Genomic DNA, 21,544 nt, shown 5'->3' on the forward strand with positions numbered 1-21,544 from the left:
GCACTCAGCAGCCCACTCTGGCCCCCGCGGCTCGACGGAGTGGCACGTCTGTGACCCCAGTTCACAGAGGAACCCCGCGTAGTGTAAACAGGGCCATTTACACAAATTGCTGTAAAAACAGCCCAACGCCATCCCTCTGCTGAGATCTGCCTCCCGCTCTATCAAAGCCTTCTCTGTGCTGATAAATGTGGGCTCCTTTGTGTTGTACAGAATATATAGGTTGAAGGTTTGGTGCTATGGCGGTCCGCTTCGGCCTGGGAGTGTGGCAGAAACATGACCGGGCATGTTCTGCTGACTTGGCAGAACTCGCTCACAGTACCAAGTCGCTGAAACATTTACAACAAGGACAATGGCACTGCACTGCAGTAGTCTTTAAGGGCGCATTCTCACCGTGTCTGGGGCTGTTTATTTGACCTCTGGAGAGTTTGCTCCTTTAGTTCAGCTTGTTAGGCAAAGTGAGAACAATGCCATTCCAACTCGGGTTTGCACCAAATGACTGCACGCACTGACACTGCCTGAACATGATCACACTGACACTGCCTGAACATGATCACACTGACACTGCCTGAACATGACCAAATGACCGCACTGACACTGCTGTCTAAAATGCTGTCTGGCAAGATTAAAGCACCCTGGCGAAATTCTGTATCCGTTAGGCGTAATAAGAAAGATTGCAGGAAAGCTGAGCGTAAATGGTGGAACACTAATCTTCATATTCACTATGATACAAAGAAAGCCTTCACTCCTACAACCTCGAACTGAAAAGGTCGAGACAATCGTTCTTTTCCGATATCATTAACAAAAATCTGAACAATGCACGCATTCTATTTGCCACAGTTGATAGACTGACTAACCCGCCACTCGAGTTTCTCTCCACTGTCAAATGTAATAAGTTTGCTGCCTTTTTTACATTATCAATATCAGGCAGGCTATTAGTGGCTCCACACTAAGAAATGATGTGACATCATCCTACCCACAGAACCCTAGCTCGATAAATTTGTCCCAGTTCAGCGCTATCGACCACGACATCTTAGAGGAAACTGTGCAAGGCCTTAAATCATCTTCGTGCTGTCTCGACACCCTTCCAACAAGCTTTTTTAAAAGCGTTTATAACTGCTTGTAGTCTGACCTATTGCAAATAGTCAATAGCTCCCTTCTGACCGGCACTTTTCCTGAGTCCCTGAAAACTGCAGTTATTAAACCCCTACTAAAAAAGCGTAGCCTTGATACATCGGTAATCAGTAACTACAGACCAATATCTAATCTCCCCTTTATAGGCAACATAATTGAAAAGGTTGTTTACCTACAACTCAATAGATTCCTAACCTCAAATGATCTCCTAGATAAACTCCAATCAGGCTTTCGCCTGATTGGAGTCATAAATGACATTAGAATGAACTCAGACTCAGGCAAAAATTTGATTCTAGTGCTATTAGATCTTAGCGCTGCATTTGACACTGTTGACCACTCAATATTATTGGACAGGCTGGAAAACTGGGTTGGGCTATCGGGTACAGTCCTCCAGTGGTTCAGGTCCTATCTTCAAGACAGGAAGTACTTCGTTTCCATTGGCAATTACACATCTGACCTAACTATATGACTTGTGGGTGCCTCAAGGATCCATTATGGGGCCCGTTCTTTTCAACCTTTATATGCTCCCTCTAGGCCTAATTATGCAAAAAAACTAAATAGCTTATCATAACTACGCAGACGACACTCAGCTGTATATAACTCTTTCCTCAGCTGACTATGCTCCGATAGAATCATTGTGCCAGTGCATTGACCAAATAAATAACTGGATGCGCCAGAATTTCCTACAGCTAAACAAAGACAAAACAGAGGTGATCGTCTTCGGTCCCAAAGAACAAAGGCTTAAAATCACTGCACGCCTTGAGTCTCGATTTCAAGATTCAAGATTCAAGATTCAAGATTTTTATAGTCACTCCGTAGTACAACTATCACGTGTGAAATTCTTGTGCTGTAGGCTCCGTTACAACATAGTGCAAAAAATAAGAGATAAATAAATAAAAACAAGAGGCAACAAGCAATAAAGCCGTAAGATCCCTGAAGCCTAAGGATCAAGTCAAAAATCTTGCCGTTATTATTGATTCCGATTTCAACTTTAACTCCCACATTAGTCAATCAGAAAATCAGCTTTTTATCATCTTAAAAATATAGCAAGAATTAGGGGCTACATGTCGAGACAGGATCTAGAAAAACTAATTCACGCCTTCATCTATAGTAGGTTAGACTACTGCAATAGCCTTTTCTCTGGTCTCTCCAAAAAAGAACTTAGGCAACTTCAGCTCATTCAGAATGCTGCTGCTAGAGTTCTAACGAAGACTAAGAAAGCTGATCATATCACTCCAGTTCTTAAGTCCTTACACTGGTTGCCAGTGTGTCATAGAATAGATTTTAAAATACTGTTACTAGTCTACAAATCACTTAACGGCCTAGGCCCAAAATACATTGCTGAATTGTTCCCATGCTACAAACCGTCTAGACCTCTCAGGTCAGCAGGGTCCGGCTCAAAGGCTCAGGATCAAATCAAATCATGGGAAGGCCGCATTTACCCATTATGCTTCTGCTAGCTGGAACAAACTGCCTGAAGACCTCAGATCTGCCCCAACTTTACTTACTTTTAAAAATAGACGAAATACTTTTATGTTTACCGTCGCTTTTAACTGCTGACAGCTGTTTTTTAGGAGATATGTGTGGCCTATAAAGGTTCGAGTCCAACTGTTATAAAGGTATGGACATTTTTCCAATCATGTGTGTGTAGTCAGGTTTCTTATATAGTCATGATGTCGGGGGATTCAATAGAGAAAAATTGATTTATTCTATTATTTTTTCTTAACGTTTTGTTGTGACGCTTTTAAATGTCCATTGTATTCTCTTCTTTTATTCTTTTGTTTTCTTGTCAACCATTTTATGTGAAGCACTTTGAATTGCCTCTGTGTATGAAATGTGCTATACAAATAAACTTGACTTGACTTGACTGCCTGAACATGACCAAATGACCACACTGACACTGACTGAACATGACCAAATGACCACACTGACACTGCCTGAACATGACCAAATGACCACACTGACACTGACTGAACATGACCAAATGACCACACTGACACTGACTGAACATGACCAAATGACAGCACTGACACTGCCTGAACATGACCAAATGACAGCACTGACACTGCCTGAACATGACCAAATGACCACACTGACACTGCCTGAACATGACCAAATGACCACACTGACACTGACTGAACATGACCAAATGACCACACTGACACTGCCTGAACATGACCAAATGACCACTCTGACACTGCCTGAACATGACCAAATGACCACTCTGACACTGCCTGAACATGACCAAATGACCACTCTGACACTGCCTGAACATGACCAAATGACCACACTGACACTGCCTGAACATGACCAAATGACCACTCTGACACTGCCTGAACATGACCAAATGACCACACTGACACTGCCTGAACATGACCAAATGACAGCACTGACCCTGCCTGAACATGACCAAATGACAGCACTGACACTGCCTGAACATGACCAAATGACAGCACTGACACTGCCTGAACATGACCAAATGACAGCACTGACACTGCCTGAACATGACCAAATGACAGCACTGACACTGCCTGAACATGACCAAATGACAGCACTGACACTGCCTGAACATGACCAAATGACAGCACTGACCCTGCCTGAACATGACCAAATGACAGCACTGACACTGCCTGAACATGACCAAATGACAGCACTGACAATGCCTGAACATGACCAAATGACAGCACTGACTGCCTGAACATGACCAAATGACCACACTGACACTGCCTGAACATGACCAAATGACAGCACTGACACTGCCTGCACATGACCAAATGACCACACTGACACTGCCTGAACATGACCAAATGACCACTCTGACACTGCCTGAACATGACCAAATGACAGCACTGACACTGCCTGAACATGACCAAATGACCACACTGACACTGCCTGAACATGACCAAATGACAGCACTGACACTGCCTGCACATGACCAAATGACCACACTGACACTGCCTGAACATGACCAAATGACCACACTGACACTGCCTGAACATGACCAAATGACAGCACTGACACTGCCTGAACATGACCAAATGACCACACTGACACTGCCTGAACATGACCAAATGACCACACTGACACTGACTGAACATGACCAAATGACCACACTGACACTGCCTGAACATGACCAAATGACCACTCTGACACTGCCTGAACATGACCAAATGACCACTCTGACACTGCCTGAACATGACCAAATGACCACTCTGACACTGCCTGAACATGACCAAATGACCACACTGACACTGCCTGAACATGACCAAATGACCACTCTGACACTGCCTGAACATGACCAAATGACCACACTGACACTGCCTGAACATGACCAAATGACCACTCTGACACTGCCTGAACATGACCAAATGACCACACTGACACTGCCTGAACATGACCAAATGACAGCACTGACCCTGCCTGAACATGACCAAATGACAGCACTGACACTGCCTGAACATGACCAAATGACAGCACTGACACTGCCTGAACATGACCAAATGACAGCACTGACACTGCCTGAACATGACCAAATGACAGCACTGACACTGCCTGAACATGACCAAATGACAGCACTGACACTGCCTGAACATGACCAAATGACAGCACTGACCCTGCCTGAACATGACCAAATGACAGCACTGACACTGCCTGAACATGACCAAATGACAGCACTGACAATGCCTGAACATGACCAAATGACAGCACTGACTGCCTGAACATGACCAAATGACCACACTGACACTGCCTGAACATGACCAAATGACAGCACTGACACTGCCTGCACATGACCAAATGACCACACTGACACTGCCTGAACATGACCAAATGACCACTCTGACACTGCCTGAACATGACCAAATGACAGCACTGACACTGCCTGAACATGACCAAATGACCACACTGACACTGCCTGAACATGACCAAATGACAGCACTGACACTGCCTGCACATGACCAAATGACCACACTGACACTGCCTGAACATGACCAAATGACCACACTGACACTGCCTGAACATGACCAAATGACAGCACTGACACTGCCTGAACATGACCAAATGACCACACTGACACTGCCTGAACATGACCAAATGACCACACTGACACTGACTGAACATGACCAAATGACCACACTGACACTGCCTGAACATGACCAAATGACCACTCTGACACTGCCTGAACATGACCAAATGACCACTCTGACACTGCCTGAACATGACCAAATGACCACTCTGACACTGCCTGAACATGACCAAATGACCACACTGACACTGCCTGAACATGACCAAATGACCACTCTGACACTGCCTGAACATGACCAAATGACCACACTGACACTGCCTGAACATGACCAAATGACAGCACTGACCCTGCCTGAACATGACCAAATGACAGCACTGACACTGCCTGAACATGACCAAATGACAGCACTGACACTGCCTGAACATGACCAAATGACAGCACTGACACTGCCTGAACATGACCAAATGACAGCACTGACACTGCCTGAACATGACCAAATGACAGCACTGACAATGCCTGAACATGACCAAATGACAGCACTGACTGCCTGAACATGACCAAATGACCACACTGACACTGCCTGAACATGACCAAATGACAGCACTGACCCTGCCTGAACATGACCAAATGACAGCACTGACACTGCCTGAACATGACCAAATGACAGCACTGACAATGCCTGAACATGACCAAATGACAGCACTGACTGCCTGAACATGACCAAATGACCACACTGACACTGCCTGAACATGACCAAATGACAGCACTGACACTGCCTGCACATGACCAAATGACCACACTGACACTGCCTGAACATGACCAAATGACCACTCTGACACTGCCTGAACATGACCAAATGACAGCACTGACACTGCCTGAACATGACCAAATGACCACACTGACACTGCCTGAACATGACCAAATGACAGCACTGACACTGCCTGCACATGACCAAATGACCACACTGACACTGCCTGAACATGACCAAATGACCACACTGACACTGCCTGAACATGACCAAATGACAGCACTGACACTGCCTGAACATGACCAAATGACCACACTGACACTGCCTGAACATGACCAAATGACCACACTGACACTGACTGAACATGACCAAATGACCACACTGACACTGCCTGAACATGACCAAATGACCACTCTGACACTGCCTGAACATGACCAAATGACCACTCTGACACTGCCTGAACATGACCAAATGACCACTCTGACACTGCCTGAACATGACCAAATGACCACACTGACACTGCCTGAACATGACCAAATGACCACTCTGACACTGCCTGAACATGACCAAATGACCACACTGACACTGCCTGAACATGACCAAATGACCACTCTGACACTGCCTGAACATGACCAAATGACAGCACTGACACTGCCTGAACATGACCAAATGACCACACTGACACTGCCTGAACATGACCAAATGACAGCACTGACCCTGCCTGAACATGACCAAATGACAGCACTGACACTGCCTGAACATGACCAAATGACAGCACTGACACTGCCTGAACATGACCAAATGACAGCACTGACACTGCCTGAACATGACCAAATGACAGCACTGACACTGCCTGAACATGACCAAATGACAGCACTGACACTGCCTGAACATGACCAAATGACAGCACTGACCCTGCCTGAACATGACCAAATGACAGCACTGACACTGCCTGAACATGACCAAATGACAGCACTGACAATGCCTGAACATGACCAAATGACAGCACTGACTGCCTGAACATGACCAAATGACCACACTGACACTGCCTGAACATGACCAAATGACAGCACTGACACTGCCTGCACATGACCAAATGACCACACTGACACTGCCTGAACATGACCAAATGACCACTCTGACACTGCCTGAACATGACCAAATGACAGCACTGACACTGCCTGAACATGACCAAATGACCACACTGACACTGCCTGAACATGACCAAATGACAGCACTGACACTGCCTGCACATGACCAAATGACCACACTGACACTGCCTGAACATGACCAAATGACCACACTGACACTGCCTGAACATGACCAAATGACAGCACTGACACTGCCTGAACATGACCAAATGACCACACTGACACTGCCTGAACATGACCAAATGACCACACTGACACTGACTGAACATGACCAAATGACCACACTGACACTGCCTGAACATGACCAAATGACCACTCTGACACTGCCTGAACATGACCAAATGACCACTCTGACACTGCCTGAACATGACCAAATGACCACTCTGACACTGCCTGAACATGACCAAATGACCACACTGACACTGCCTGAACATGACCAAATGACCACTCTGACACTGCCTGAACATGACCAAATGACCACTCTGACACTGCCTGAACATGACCAAATGACCACACTGACACTGCCTGAACATGACCAAATGACAGCACTGACACTGCCTGAACATGACCAAATGACCACACTGACACTGCCTGAACATGACCAAATGACAGCACTGACCCTGCCTGAACATGACCAAATGACCACACTGACACTGCCTGAACATGACCAAATGACAGCACTGACACTGCCTGAACATGACCAAATGACAGCACTGACACTGCCTGCACATGACCAAATGACCACTCTGACACTGCCTGAACATGACCAAATGACCACACTGACACTGCCTGAACATGACCAAATGACCACTCTGACACTGCCTGAACATGACCAAATGACAGCACTGACCCTGCCTGAACATGACCAAATGACAGCACTGACACTGCCTGAACATGACCAAATGACAGCACTGACACTGCCTGAACATGACCAAATGACCACACTGACACTGCCTGAACATGACGAAATGACAGCACTGACACTGCCTGAACATGACCAAATGACAGCACTGACACTGCCTGAACATGACCAAATGACCACTCTGACACTGCCTGAACATGGCCAAATGACCACACTGACACTGCCTGAACATGACCAAATGACCACACTGACACTGCCTGAACATGACCAAATGACCACACTGACACTGCCTGAACATCACCAAATGACAGCACTGACACTGCCTGAACATGACCAAATGACAGCACTGACACTGCCTGAACATGACCAAATGACAGCACTGACACTGCCTGAACATGACCAAATGACAGCACTGACACTGCCTGAACATGACCAAATGACAGCACTGACACTGCCTGAACATGACCAAATGACCACACTGACACTGCCTGAACATGACGAAATGACAGCACTGACACTGCCTGAACATGACCAAATGACAGCACTGACACTGCCTGAACATGACCAAATGACCACTCTGACACTGCCTGAACATGACCAAATGACCACACTGACACTGCCTGAACATGACCAAATGACCACACTGACACTGCCTGAACATGACCAAATGACAGCACTGACACTGCCTGAACATGACCAAATGACAGCACTGACACTGCCTGAACATGACCAAATGACCACTCTGACACTGCCTGAACATGACCAAATGACCACTCTGACACTGCCTGAACATGACCAAATGACCACACTGACACTGCCTGAACATGACCAAATGACAGCACTGACCCTGCCTGAACATGACCAAATGACAGCACTGACACTGCCTGAACATGACCAAATGACAGCACTGACACTGCCTGAACATGACCAAATGACAGCACTGACACTGCCTGAACATGACCAAATGACAGCACTGACCCTGCCTGAACATGACCAAATGACAGCACTGACACTGCCTGAACATGACCAAATGACAGCACTGACACTGCCTGAACATGACCAAATGACAGCACTGACTGCCTGAACATGACCAAATGACCACACTGACACTGCCTGAACATGACCAAATGACAGCACTGACACTGCCTGCACATGACCAAATGACCACACTGACACTGCCTGAACATGACCAAATGACCACTCTGACACTGCCTGAACATGACCAAATGACAGCACTGACACTGCCTGAACATGACCAAATGACCACACTGACACTGCCTGAACATGACCAAATGACCACCCTGACACTGCCTGAACATGACCAAATGACAGCACTGACCCTGCCTGAACATGACCAAATGACCACACTGACACTGCCTGAACATGACCAAATGACAGCACTGACACTGCCTGAACATGACCAAATGACAGCACTGACACTGCCTGAACATGACCAAATGACAGCACTGACACTGCCTGAACATGACCAAATGACAGCACTGACACTGCCTGAACATGACCAAATGACAGCACTGACACTGCCTGAACATGACCAAATGACAGCACTGACCCTGCCTGAACATGACCAAATGACAGCACTGACACTGCCTGAACATGACCAAATGACAGCACTGACAATGCCTGAACATGACCAAATGACAGCACTGACTGCCTGAACATGACCAAATGACCACACTGACACTGCCTGAACATGACCAAATGACAGCACTGACACTGCCTGCACATGACCAAATGACCACACTGACACTGCCTGAACATGACCAAATGACAGCACTGACACTGCCTGCACATGACCAAATGACCACTCTGACACTGCCTGAACATGACCAAATGACAGCACTGACACTGCCTGCACATGACCAAATGACCACACTGACACTGCCTGAACATGACCAAATGACCACACTGACACTGCCTGAACATGACCAAATGACAGCACTGACACTGCCTGCACATGACCAAATGACCACTCTGACACTGCCTGAACATGACCAAATGACCACTCTGACACTGCCTGAACATGACCAAATGACAGCACTGACACTGCCTGAACATGACCAAATGACCACACTGACACTGCCTGAACATGACCAAATGACAGCACTGACACTGCCTGCACATGACCAAATGACCACACTGACACTGCCTGAACATGACCAAATGACCACACTGACACTGCCTGAACATGACCAAATGACAGCACTGACACTGCCTGAACATGACCAAATGACCACACTGACACTGCCTGAACATGACCAAATGACCACACTGACACTGACTGAACATGACCAAATGACCACACTGACACTGCCTGAACATGACCAAATGACCACTCTGACACTGCCTGAACATGACCAAATGACCACTCTGACACTGCCTGAACATGACCAAATGACCACTCTGACACTGCCTGAACATGACCAAATGACCACACTGACACTGCCTGAACATGACCAAATGACCACTCTGACACTGCCTGAACATGACCAAATGACCACACTGACACTGCCTGAACATGACCAAATGACAGCACTGACCCTGCCTGAACATGACCAAATGACCAAATGACAGCACTGACACTGCCTGAACATGACCAAATGACAGCACTGACACTGCCTGAACATGACCAAATGACAGCACTGACACTGCCTGAACATGACCAAATGACAGCACTGACAATGCCTGAACATGACCAAATGACAGCACTGACTGCCTGAACATGACCAAATGACCACACTGACACTGCCTGAACATGACCAAATGACAGCACTGACCCTGCCTGAACATGACCAAATGACAGCACTGACACTGCCTGAACATGACCAAATGACAGCACTGACAATGCCTGAACATGACCAAATGACAGCACTGACTGCCTGAACATGACCAAATGACCACACTGACACTGCCTGAACATGACCAAATGACAGCACTGACACTGCCTGCACATGACCAAATGACCACACTGACACTGCCTGAACATGACCAAATGACCACTCTGACACTGCCTGAACATGACCAAATGACAGCACTGACACTGCCTGAACATGACCAAATGACCACACTGACACTGCCTGAACATGACCAAATGACAGCACTGACACTGCCTGCACATGACCAAATGACCACACTGACACTGCCTGAACATGACCAAATGACCACACTGACACTGCCTGAACATGACCAAATGACAGCACTGACACTGCCTGAACATGACCAAATGACCACACTGACACTGCCTGAACATGACCAAATGACCACACTGACACTGACTGAACATGACCAAATGACCACACTGACACTGCCTGAACATGACCAAATGACCACTCTGACACTGCCTGAACATGACCAAATGACCACTCTGACACTGCCTGAACATGACCAAATGACCACTCTGACACTGCCTGAACATGACCAAATGACCACACTGACACTGCCTGAACATGACCAAATGACCACTCTGACACTGCCTGAACATGACCAAATGACCACACTGACACTGCCTGAACATGACCAAATGACCACTCTGACACTGCCTGAACATGACCAAATGACCACACTGACACTGCCTGAACATGACCAAATGACAGCACTGACCCTGCCTGAACATGACCAAATGACAGCACTGACACTGCCTGAACATGACCAAATGACAGCACTGACACTGCCTGAACATGACCAAATGACAGCACTGACACTGCCTGAACATGACCAAATGACAGCACTGACACTGCCTGAACATGACCAAATGACAGCACTGACACTGCCTGAACATGACCAAATGACAGCACTGACCCTGCCTGAACATGACCAAATGACAGCACTGACACTGCCTGAACATGACCAAATGACAGCACTGACAATGCCTGAACATGACCAAATGACAGCACTGACTGCCTGAACATGACCAAATGACCACACTGACACTGCCTGAACATGACCAAATGACAGCACTGACACTGCCTGCACATGACCAAATGACCACACTGACACTGCCTGAACATGACCAAATGACCACTCTGACACTGCCTGAACATGACCAAATGACAGCACTGACACTGCCTGAACATGACCAAATGACCACACTGACACTGCCTGAACATGACCAAATGACAGCACTGACACTGCCTGCACATGACCAAATGACCACACTGACACTGCCTGAACATGACCAAATGACCACACTGACACTGCCTGAACATGACCAAATGACAGCACTGACACTGCCTGAACATGACCAAATGACCACACTGACACTGCCTGAACATGACCAAATGACCACACTGACACTGACTGAACATGACCAAATGACCACACTGACACTGCCTGAACATGACCAAATGACCACTCTGACACTGCCTGAACATGACCAAATGACCACTCTGACACTGCCTGAACATGACCAAATGACCACTCTGACACTGCCTGAACATGACCAAATGACCACACTGACACTGCCTGAACATGACCAAATGACCACTCTGACACTGCCTGAACATGACCAAATGACCACACTGACACTGCCTGAACATGACCAAATGACAGCACTGACCCTGCCTGAACATGACCAAATGACAGCACTGACACTGCCTGAACATGACCAAATGACAGCACTGACACTGCCTGAACATGACCAAATGACAGCACTGACACTGCCTGAACATGACCAAATGACAGCACTGACACTGCCTGAACATGACCAAATGACAGCACTGACACTGCCTGAACATGACCAAATGACAGCACTGACCCTGCCTGAACATGACCAAATGACAGCACTGACACTGCCTGAACATGACCAAATGACAGCACTGACACTGCCTGAACATGACCAAATGACAGCACTGACTGCCTGAACATGACCAAATGACCACACTGACACTGCCTGAACATGACCAAATGACAGCACTGACACTGCCTGCACATGACCAAATGACCACACTGACACTGCCTGAACATGACCAAATGACCACTCTGACACTGCCTGAACATGACCAAATGACAGCACTGACACTGCCTGAACATGACCAAATGACCACACTGACACTGCCTGAACATGACCAAATGACAGCACTGACCCTGCCTGAACATGACCAAATGACCACACTGACACTGCCTGAACATGACCAAATGACAGCACTGACACTGCCTGAACATGACCAAATGACAGCACTGACACTGCCTGCACATGACCAAATGACCACTCTGACACTGCCTGAACATGACCAAATGACCACACTGACACTGCCTGAACATGACCAAATGACCACTCTGACACTGCCTGAACATGACCAAATGACAGCACTGACCCTGCCTGAACATGACCAAATGACAGCACTGACACTGCCTGAACATGACCAAATGACAGCACTGACACTGCCTGAACATGACCAAATGACCACACTGACACTGCCTGAACATGACGAAATGACAGCACTGACACTGCCTGAACATGACCAAATGACAGCACTGACACTGCCTGAACATGACCAAATGACCACTCTGACACTGCCTGAACATGGCCAAATGACCACACTGACACTGCCTGAACATGACCAAATGACCACACTGACACTGCCTGAACATGACCAAATGACCACACTGACACTGCCTGAACATCACCAAATGACAGCACTGACACTGCCTGAACATGACCAAATGACAGCACTGACACTGCCTGAACATGACCAAATGACAGCACTGACACTGCCTGAACATGACCAAATGACAGCACTGACACTGCCTGAACATGACCAAATGACAGCACTGACACTGCCTGAACATGACCAAATGACCACACTGACACTGCCTGAACATGACGAAATGACAGCACTGACACTGCCTGAACATGACCAAATGACAGCACTGACACTGCCTGAACATGACCAAATGACCACTCTGACACTGCCTGAACATGACCAAATGACCACACTGACACTGCCTGAACATGACCAAATGACCACACTGACACTGCCTGAACATGACCAAATGACAGCACTGACACTGCCTGAACATGACCAAATGACAGCACTGACACTGCCTGAACATGACCAAATGAGCACTCTGACACTGCCTGAACATGACCAAATGACCACTCTGACACTGCCTGAACATGACCAAATGACCACACTGACACTGCCTGAACATGACCAAATGACAGCACTGACCCTGCCTGAACATGACCAAATGACAGCACTGACACTGCCTGAACATGACCAAATGACAGCACTGACACTGCCTGAACATGACCAAATGACAGCACTGACACTGCCTGAACATGACCAAATGACAGCACTGACACTGCCTGAACATGACCAAATGACAGCACTGACACTGCCTGAACATGACCAAATGACAGCACTGACACTGCCTGAACATGACCAAATGACAGCACTGACTGCCTGAACATGACCAAATGACCACACTGACACTGCCTGAACATGACCAAATGACAGCACTGACACTGCCTGCACATGACCAAATGACCACACTGACACTGCCTGAACATGACCAAATGACCACTCTGACACTGCCTGAACATGACCAAATGACAGCACTGACACTGCCTGAACATGACCAAATGACCACACTGACACTGCCTGAACATGACCAAATGACCACCCTGACACTGCCTGAACATGACCAAATGACAGCACTGACCCTGCCTGAACATGACCAAATGACCACACTGACACTGCCTGAACATGACCAAATGACAGCACTGACACTGCCTGAACATGACCAAATGACAGCACTGACACTGCCTGAACATGACCAAATGACCACTCTGACACTGCCTGAACATGACCAAATGACCACACTGACACTGCCTGAACATGACCAAATGACCACTCTGACACTGCCTGAACATGACCAAATGACAGCACTGACCCTGCCTGAACATGACCAAATGACAGCACTGACACTGCCTGAACATGACCAAATGACAGCACTGATACTGCCTGAACATGACCAAATGACCACACTGACACTGCCTGAACATGACGAAATGACAGCACTGACACTGCCTGAACATGACCAAATGACAGCACTGACACTGCCTGAACATGACCAAATGACCACTCTGACACTGCCTGAACATGACCAAATGACCACACTGACACTGCCTGAACATGACCAAATGACAGCACTGACACTGCCTGAACATGACCAAATGACAGCACTGACACTGCCTGAACATGACCAAATGACAGCACTGACACTGCCTGAACATGACCAAATGACAGCACTGACACTGCCTGAACATGACCAAATGACAGCACTGACACTGCCTGAACATGACCAAATGACCACACTGACACTGCCTGAACATGACGAAATGACAGCACTGACACTGCCTGACCATGACCAAATGACAGCACTGACACTGCCTGAACATGACCAAATGACCACACTGACACTGCCTGAACATGACCAAATGACAGCACTGACACTGCCTGAACATGACCAAATGACAGCACTGACACTGCCTGAACATGACCAAATGACCACACTGACACTGCCTGAACATGGCCAAATGACCACACTGACACTGCCTGAACATGACCAAATGACCACACTGACACTGCCTGAACATGACCAAATGACCACACTGACACTGCCTGAACATGACCAAATGACAGCACTGACACTGCCTGAACATGACCAAATGACAGCACTGACACTGCCTGAACATGACCAAATGACAGCACTGACACTGCCTGAACATGACCAAATGACAGCACTGACACTGCCTGAACATGACCAAATGACCACACTGACACTGCCTGAACATGACGAAATGACAGCACTGACACTGCCTGAACATGACCAAATGACAGCACTGACACTGCCTGAACATGACCAAATGACAGCACTGACACTGCCTGAACATGACCAAATGACCACTCTGACACTGCCTGAACATGGCCAAATGACCACACTGACACTGCCTGAACATGACCAAATGACCACACTGACACTGCCTGAACATGACCAAATGACAGCACTGACACTGCCTGAACATGACCAAATGACAGCACTGACCCTGCCTGAACATGACCAAATGACCACACTGACACTGCCTGAACATGACCAAATGACAGCACTGACACTGCCTGAACATGACCAAATGACCACACTGACACTGCCTGAACATGACCAAATGACCACTCTGACACTGCCTGAACATGACCAAATGACCACTCTGACACTGCCTGAACATGACCAAATGACAACACTGACACTGCCTGAACATTGAAGTCTCTACAAGCAAACTACAGTGTGCCTAATTAGGAGAAAGAATGTAATCCAAACCTACAAACTACATGAAACAACCCCAAAACACAAGGTTTTATACAGGAAACAACCCCAAAGCACACGGTTTTATACAGGAAACAACCCCAAAGCACACGGTTTTATACAGGAAACAGCAGCTGATAAATCTATTTCAGAAGCTAAAAGTTTAATTCTGTTTCCCCTGGAGAGTTTGCTCTGTCTTGTCAAGTTACATTTTTTAGTTATTACTGCTTAAATGTCCCAAGATATTTTCTGCAGTGACATTACCGCACACATGAAAACATGACTGAAAGGAGCCTGACGATTGCAGCACACACGACTCGAGGATGAAGTCAAGGATGGAGCGCATTCTGACGGAGCTGACACCCTCTGCTGGATGTCAGCATGCGTATTTGTTTGTGTGTGTGTGTGTGTGTGTGTGTGTGTGTGTGTGTGTGTGTGTGTGTGTGTGTGTGTGCATGTGTGTGCGTGTGTGTGTGTGCGCGTGCGTGCGTGAGTGTGTGTGTGTGTGTGTGTGTATGTGTGTGTGTGTGTACGTGCGTGTGCGTGTGCGTGAGTGTGTGTGTGTGTGTGTGTGTGTGTGTGTGTGTGCGTGCACGTGCGTGCGTGCATGCGCACATGTACAATGTGAGAAACAGACTTACACAGGCCAGAAGAATGTGGCTGCCTTCACTCCCTGTTTAACTGCAGTGATCCAGATCTAAGAGAGGGAGAGGACAACATGATACATCACATTATTTTATCAGTCAAACATAGCTCAGTGGAATACTACTCTAATACCATTTTGCCCAGGACACAAACAATGAAAGGATCATGACCTTGAGGACATCAAGCATTTCACCACCAGCATGCCAAGAAGGTTATCTTACTTTTTGAGTGCAAGTGGAACAAACTGTAGTTACAAAATGATACAAAAGACGTTTTTGTCCATCCATGTAGAAAGATTTTTGCCACTGACTTTTCAAGGGCAAACAACAAATATGATTGTATCAAGCACAGTTTTGGCTGAGATTTTGTAACAAAACGTATTTCCAGCCATAAACACTGAATCAGTGAAGGCATACACAATAGCACCAGGTTGCTTAATGTCAAAGCTTTGGTTTTGAACACGTTTGAGCCCAAAACAACTTTAATTTATCACAGCTTAACATGGGCCCGGCGCCACGAGGGGGCAAAAGGGAGCTTTGCACCCTCAGTTCAATTTTCTGCCCCCTCACTTAAAAAAAAAAAAAAAATTAGAATAGTTCATCTATAAAGGCCAGTTAGGCAATGTTTGTACCTGACATGTTTCGGCTGCTGTTTCTGCAGTCTTCATCAAATTTGATCAGTTTAAGTTGATGTAGGCTACCCCCTGTAAACATAGCTCTGTTGTTTCAGAATTGGCAGGGAAGCACTATTTGCTGTGCTTTGGTGTCACAAGGTGTCAGAGATGTAGCTATTTATAAAATTTGAACCTCACTGCATGTTGTAGTGATCATGACGTGATTAAAGCACACACACACACACACACACACACACACACACACACACACACACACACACACACACACACACACACACACACACACACACACACACACACACACACACACACACACACACACACACACACACACAGAGAAATCAGCTGCACCCAAGCACACAGCATGCCATGGGCAGAAAGATGGAGACAACGCATCTGATCACTTTATTTCTTTAATTTAATGAACCTGGCACTGACTGGCTATTATTTTGTTTACGGTAGTTTTTTGTCGATTTTTGCAGCAATTGTTTATTCTATGACTTTTCATATAGACATATGTTCAGAGTGCTCCAGACAGATCTTGCATTTTACGTTATGCAAAGCTCAGCTCTATTAATGCCTTAATCTGCTGCTGTGAAATAAATGATTGAATGAATTGAATTCTTAAATATGAAAAGTATTCACAGTATAAGCCATCTACTAAAGTCATGCATAATCAAAACAAAGAGAAAAAAGTCCTTGCCAGCTCACTAATCACACAATCACACTTTTGATGGAATACAGATGGAGAGAAGGAGAGCAAGACTGAGTAGGACAACAGAGAAAAAAGGGAAAATGAGAAGAATGGAAAATGAGAAGAAATGGAAGAAGAGAAGAGAAGAGAAGAGAAGAGAAGAGAAGAGAAGAGAAGAGAAGAGAAGAGAAGAGAAGAGAAGAGAAGAGAAGAGAGAGTACTTACAGGCTGTCCTCCCCACCAGCGGTGGTTGAGTTTCTCTCTGCCTCTCAGGGTGAATGTGGCGTCAAACACCGGGTCATGCATGGAGTTGCCGATGATGCCATGAGACTCTGGATAGAGACCCTGAGAACCATTCAAAATGAGATGCCATGAGACTCTGGATAGAGACCCTGAGAACTATTCAAAATGAGGTGAACAGGCAGCTCTGGTTAGTCCAATATTTGTCATGCAAAACTATTGTTACTGTTTTTGCCATGGCGCTGGGCCAGTGAAGCTATGGAATAGGGGGATGGAATAGCTGGGGGATAGGAAGGCTAGGGGGGTGTGGGGTGGGGTAGCTAGGGATAGGAAGGCTAGGGGGATGTGGGGTGGAGTAGCCAGGGATAGGAAGGCTAGGGGGATGTGGGGTGGGGTAGCTAGGGATAGGAAGGCTAGGGGGATGTGGGGTGGGGTAGCTAGGGATAGGAAGGCTAGGGGGATGTGGGGTGGAGTAGCCAGGGATAGGAAGGCTAGGGGATGTGGGGTGGGGTAGCTAGGGATAGGAAGGCTAGGGGGATGTGGGGTGGGGTAGCTAGGGATAGTAAGGCTAGGGGGGTGTGGGGTGGGGTAGCCAGGGATAGGAAGGCTAGGGGGATGTGAGGTGGGGTAGCCAGGGATAGGAAGGCTAGGGGGGTGTCGGGTGGGGTAGCCAGGGATAGGAAGGCTAGGGGGATGTGGGGTGGGGTAGCCAGGGATAGGAAGGCTAGGGGGATGTGGGGTGGGGTAGCTAGGGATAGGAAGGCTAGGGGGATGTGGGGTGGGGTAGCCAGGGATAGGAAGGCTAGGGGGATGTGGGGTGGAGTAGCCAGGGACAGGAAGGATAGGGGGATGTGGGGTGGAGTAGCCAGGGATAGGAAGGCTAGGGGGATGTGGGGTGGGGTAGCCAGGGATAGGAAGGCTAGGGGGATGTGGGGTGGAGTAGCCAGGGATAGGAAGGCTAGGGGGATGTGGGGTGGGGTAGCTACAGATAGGAAGGCTAGGGGGATGTGGGGTGGAGTAGCCAGGGATAGGAAGGCTAGGGGGATGTGGGGTGGAGTAGCCAGGGATAGGAAGGCTAGGGGGATGTGGGGTGGGGTAGCTAGGTAGGGAGTCAAGATTGGAGGGGTGGGTAGGGGGCGTGGCTAGGGGGATATGGGTGGTTGGAGCTACAACCCTGGGCCGTGGGTTAAAGCTTTGTGCTTGTTTCCCACTGTATTGCCTGTAAAGATGATAAAGACTGAGTGTGTACATTGCATACTGTTATCACCCAGCTTTACTGCGTGAATATGGAAAGACTTGAGGAAGAATATTTGTCATCACGGTGAACCGATAACTCTGCAACATACTGTATGACCCTCTGTACTAGAAATGAATGCTGTCCCAAACAGGCAGATGATGTCCCGTACCGTCGCCAGTGAGTAGAGGTTGGGGAATGTCTTGGAGGGGTAAACAGGCCTCATGTACGGAGCATGGGTACCACATGTTCCTGAGGGGGGAGACAGACACAAACACAAACGTGAACATCACCATAACCCCTCTTCACCCTCACTAGGAAAAAGGACACAGCATCACATTTTCAGGGCTCGTTAGCGTTAAGTCCAAACCCTCCTGCTTGATTGGATTGGCTCCTCATCCAGGGCTTACTGAGTTTCTCCATGTTGGGTATGACAGCGGTGCCTCTCTTCACGTAAGAAGCTCTGAATCCATCCACTGACAGCATGATGAGGGGCGGGCGCACAAACCTGCAGTCAAACACAACACAGGGAAGAGAACAATGTCAGCTAGGACTCACGGAAACCAAGTGGAAAACAGAGAGAAATCAGAATCAGAAACACTTTTATTGCCACAGTAGGTAATCAGATTACATAGGTGGAATTTGACTTTAGTGTAAGTATGCAGCGGAGCAGTCACATAGTCACAAGACTTCCTTGACTGCCTTCTCTTAAGTTCCCCCTGCCTATCCCTGTGTGTCTGTGTCATGTTTGTCCATTGTCTGTTGCCCCTTCGTCGGCCGCGCCCTTTTAGTGTTTAGTGTAAAGTGTCTTTGAGTCCTTGAAAAGCGCTATATAAATCCCATATTTATTATTATTATAAATACAAAAGGACAAAATCACAAAGAATCAAAAGTGCAGACAACCCATTTTACAACCCATTTTAGCAGACATACTATCAGGACAAGAAACTTAGTTGACATGAATAAATCAGTCTATATTATAATTAGGGCTGGGCGATAAATCAATAGGAATATATATCAGCGATAGACAATCAATCAATACAATAAGAAAATAGTTCAATACATATTGATACGTCCCTTGATAATTGAGTGTATTATGAGTGACACACAAACAGCCAATCAAACAAACAAATCCTAAAGTTCCTGTTATAGAATGGAATTTCACCATTCCTCATCCGCATTAATTATGTGTATGCAATTATAGCTTATAGCTTATTGATTAGGAAATGCCAATGGAACTTCAATTTTCTACAACAGTTCCCACCCGAACATATGTATGTATGTATGTATGTATTGTATCACAATACATAATTACAATACATACTTTGTGCACAAACCTGCTCAAACACATCTCATTGCACACAGATGGTGTAGTTCAACAAGAGAAATGAAAGCAGGTAAAAACTTGTTTTCTTGCACATTTCCCGCTGATATCTATGTCACATACAGTATTTGATGACATGGGGGATCTCTTTGCTTCTGTTTTCAGCTCACTCATGTTCAGAATTGATCAACAGAGGAAAGTTAACTTTGTTTGCCCCATTATTAGTTTCTTCTGCATTGTTTCAGTTTAGTCGACATACCCAGCAGGACAGTCAGGGGTCTTGATATCCTCACACTCGTCCTGCAGCCATGAAGTGTCTCCTGAAAGAACAAGATATTAAAAATGAGATGATGAATCAACAACGCCAAGTGGGGAAGTGGCTGCCTTGGAACAAACGGTTGAACTGATTTGGTCAAATCTAAGACGATTTACTCCAGTTCATATTTCATTCATATTCTCCCTAAAACCCGCAGTTATCAAGATCAGGGGGGGCACTTAATAATATGTGTGGCCGCCATCCCAGACTTTATATATT

At 46.9% G+C, this 21,544-nt stretch overlaps 1 protein-coding gene across 1 annotated transcript in view; it reads right to left on the reverse strand.

Annotated features, from left to right (window-relative positions):
* enpp2 (ectonucleotide pyrophosphatase/phosphodiesterase 2) overlaps positions 1-21,544 on the reverse strand; it is a gene marked incomplete at its 5' end in the record, with an annotated part of 80,604 nt that overhangs the window by 39,545 nt on the left and 19,515 nt on the right. The window contains 5 exons of the mRNA XM_083633253.1: positions 16,880-16,935; positions 18,437-18,556; positions 19,858-19,937; positions 20,096-20,193; positions 21,269-21,329. Coding sequence (XP_083489379.1) covers positions 16,880-16,935; positions 18,437-18,556; positions 19,858-19,937; positions 20,096-20,193; positions 21,269-21,329 — 415 coding nt within the window. The remainder of the gene's footprint in view (positions 1-16,879; positions 16,936-18,436; positions 18,557-19,857; positions 19,938-20,095; positions 20,194-21,268; positions 21,330-21,544) is intronic.

This window comes from Poromitra crassiceps, assembly GCF_964638095.1.
Source record: "Poromitra crassiceps genome assembly, chromosome: 1".
In the NCBI taxonomy this organism is placed as follows: domain Eukaryota; kingdom Metazoa; phylum Chordata; class Actinopteri; order Beryciformes; family Melamphaidae; genus Poromitra; species Poromitra crassiceps.